Below are 1,962 nucleotides of genomic sequence, written 5' to 3'. Positions count from 1 at the left end.
ATCCGTAGAAGCATGAGGAAAAATCTTCCTTCCTTAGAGGGTTTACAGAGCACTGGAACAATCTGTCCAGTGAGGGTGTGGAGCATCCTTCTCCGGAGATATTCAAAACCCATCCGGACGCTTTCCTGTATAATGTAGTCAAGGGAACGTGCTCTAGCAGGCGGGTAGGAGTAGATGATCTGCGGGGGTTCCTTCCAACCCCCAACCCTCTGTGATTCTGTGAAGGAGAGAAAATTGAGAGAGTCAGACATTGTGGTGCAATGAGAAGAAGCTGATGCTGAAATGGAAGCTTGGACTGACGGGCTGTGTCAGCGAATGACATCGTGGAATGAATGAAACACACATCCTTATGATCCTGAGAGATGAAAGACTGGCAGCAGTGCGGGCACTCTGTCCCTTGGTCTGAGTCACAGCATTCAGCCAGCTGAGATGGTGGCCGAGGTGGAAGTGCTTGTGCAAAAGTGTGCAAGGTGTTTGGTGTGAAAGTGTGCAAAGAATGGCAAAGAATGTGCGGGTCAGAAACATGAGCACCTTTTGTTCCACAGCACTCCACGGAAGAGTTTGTGAGACAGCCTTTATTTATATAACTGTTTTCTCAGGAGAGGGTGGGCGCAGGAGCGCTGGCAGCTGCAGCACAGCTGACAAGTTCCTTGTGCTTCTGTCTTTGCAGTCCATGAAGGGCGACGGGGGAGGGAAGGGCCCGCACAGGAGGGCATCTGCTGGGCTGTGTGCTGCACTCGTGCTGCCCCGATCGCATCCTTCAGAAGAGCAGCACGCTGCGAATGCTGGAGAGGGAGGAAAGGAAGGGAGGAGTTACAAGTGGTGCTACTGGCAGCGTCTGCGAGCTGACAGAAGTGCAGCTTCAATAGCTGCTGTGCATCACTCCTGTTGGTCCGAATCCGAATCTCACCTTTTGCCTGCACGTAGCAATTCAAATCCCTCGTTGATTTTAGCAAATGGCAGCGTGTGTGTGATCAGCAAGTCAGAGTTAAATTTCTTCTCCAAATAGCTGGTAATTAATTTGGGGATAGAGTCTCTCATTTTCCAGCCTGGAAATGGGAGAAATGGCATGCAGTGAATAACTGGCGAAATGCTGTTTTGGTAAAGAAACCCTGGTGAAGATGCTTGATGTCAGATCTCGCAAGAAGGTCAGGAAGTCGATAAAATATTTTAGATTTATTGCTATGTTCCATACATATATATAAGGTGAAATTTCAGCGTTCATTTTCACTTGTAGCTTTAACATCAGCAGCCTTTCAAGAGATTTTCTGTGATGCTGCCCTGGAGCTGTGTACATTGCTGAACTGTTTTACTGCATTCACAGTGGAAGGGCTATTGCATGTCCTGGAGCATATTTGTTCCAGAGACATTTGAGAATTCCTGTGAAGGAGAAGGCTGAAATGTCTAAAATATCTTTCTTGGCTTCCTACCTCCAGCTAGAGTCCCTTTACAGGTGCGCCCACTTAGTAGAATGAATGGATCAATAGGAACTGTTGAACCAGCAGGTGTTACTCCAATCAAGACACAGACTCCAGTGCTCATATTGCAAGAGGCCAGGGCAGCAATCTGGTGGGACAGGCAAGCACATTAGCTGAATTTGTCATAAATGCATTTTTTCTTTGCAGGTTTTGTGCCTGCCTGATACCTAATAATGGAGGGTGTTTTTCTGCACCTGCCTCGGAAAGCTTCATTCCTATTGTGACACTCCTGAATCATTGTCCCCAAGCAGAATGGCCTGAAGTGCGGGCAGCACGCAAGAAAGCAAGTGCTGTGATGGAATTTGTCTGATGGGATTCTGGGAAGGAGGATGTGCTAAAATGTCACATACCAGGGTATCTGAAGTCCCAATGACCTCAAAGGAGTAGTCCACACCATGACCGGTCATCTCGGTGAGCACCTGCTGGATAGGCTTCTTGAAGTCTTTAGGGTTGATGCACTCAGTGGCTCCCAGCTCCTTGGCCT

The 1,962-nt window shown here is 48.1% G+C and overlaps 1 protein-coding gene across 1 annotated transcript; it reads right to left on the bottom strand.

Moving 5' to 3' along the window:
- Window positions 1-557: 557 nt before the first annotated feature.
- Window positions 558-1,957, bottom strand: LOC104915445 (alcohol dehydrogenase 1-like; the record flags this gene model as incomplete). Its single annotated transcript, XM_010726340.3, has 4 exons — window positions 558-785; window positions 911-1,049; window positions 1,431-1,566; window positions 1,829-1,957. Coding segments are annotated over 4 exons (429 nt in total), but the record flags the coding sequence as incomplete, so codon positions are not given.
- Window positions 1,958-1,962: the final 5 nt, after the last annotated feature.

Source organism: Meleagris gallopavo (assembly GCF_000146605.3).
Source record: "Meleagris gallopavo isolate NT-WF06-2002-E0010 breed Aviagen turkey brand Nicholas breeding stock chromosome 4 unlocalized genomic scaffold, Turkey_5.1 Chr4_random_7180001922146, whole genome shotgun sequence".
Classification (NCBI taxonomy): Eukaryota; Metazoa; Chordata; class Aves; order Galliformes; family Phasianidae; genus Meleagris; species Meleagris gallopavo.
Note: the sequence above shows the minus strand (reverse complement) of the source record. Positions and strands in the feature narration are given on the sequence as shown.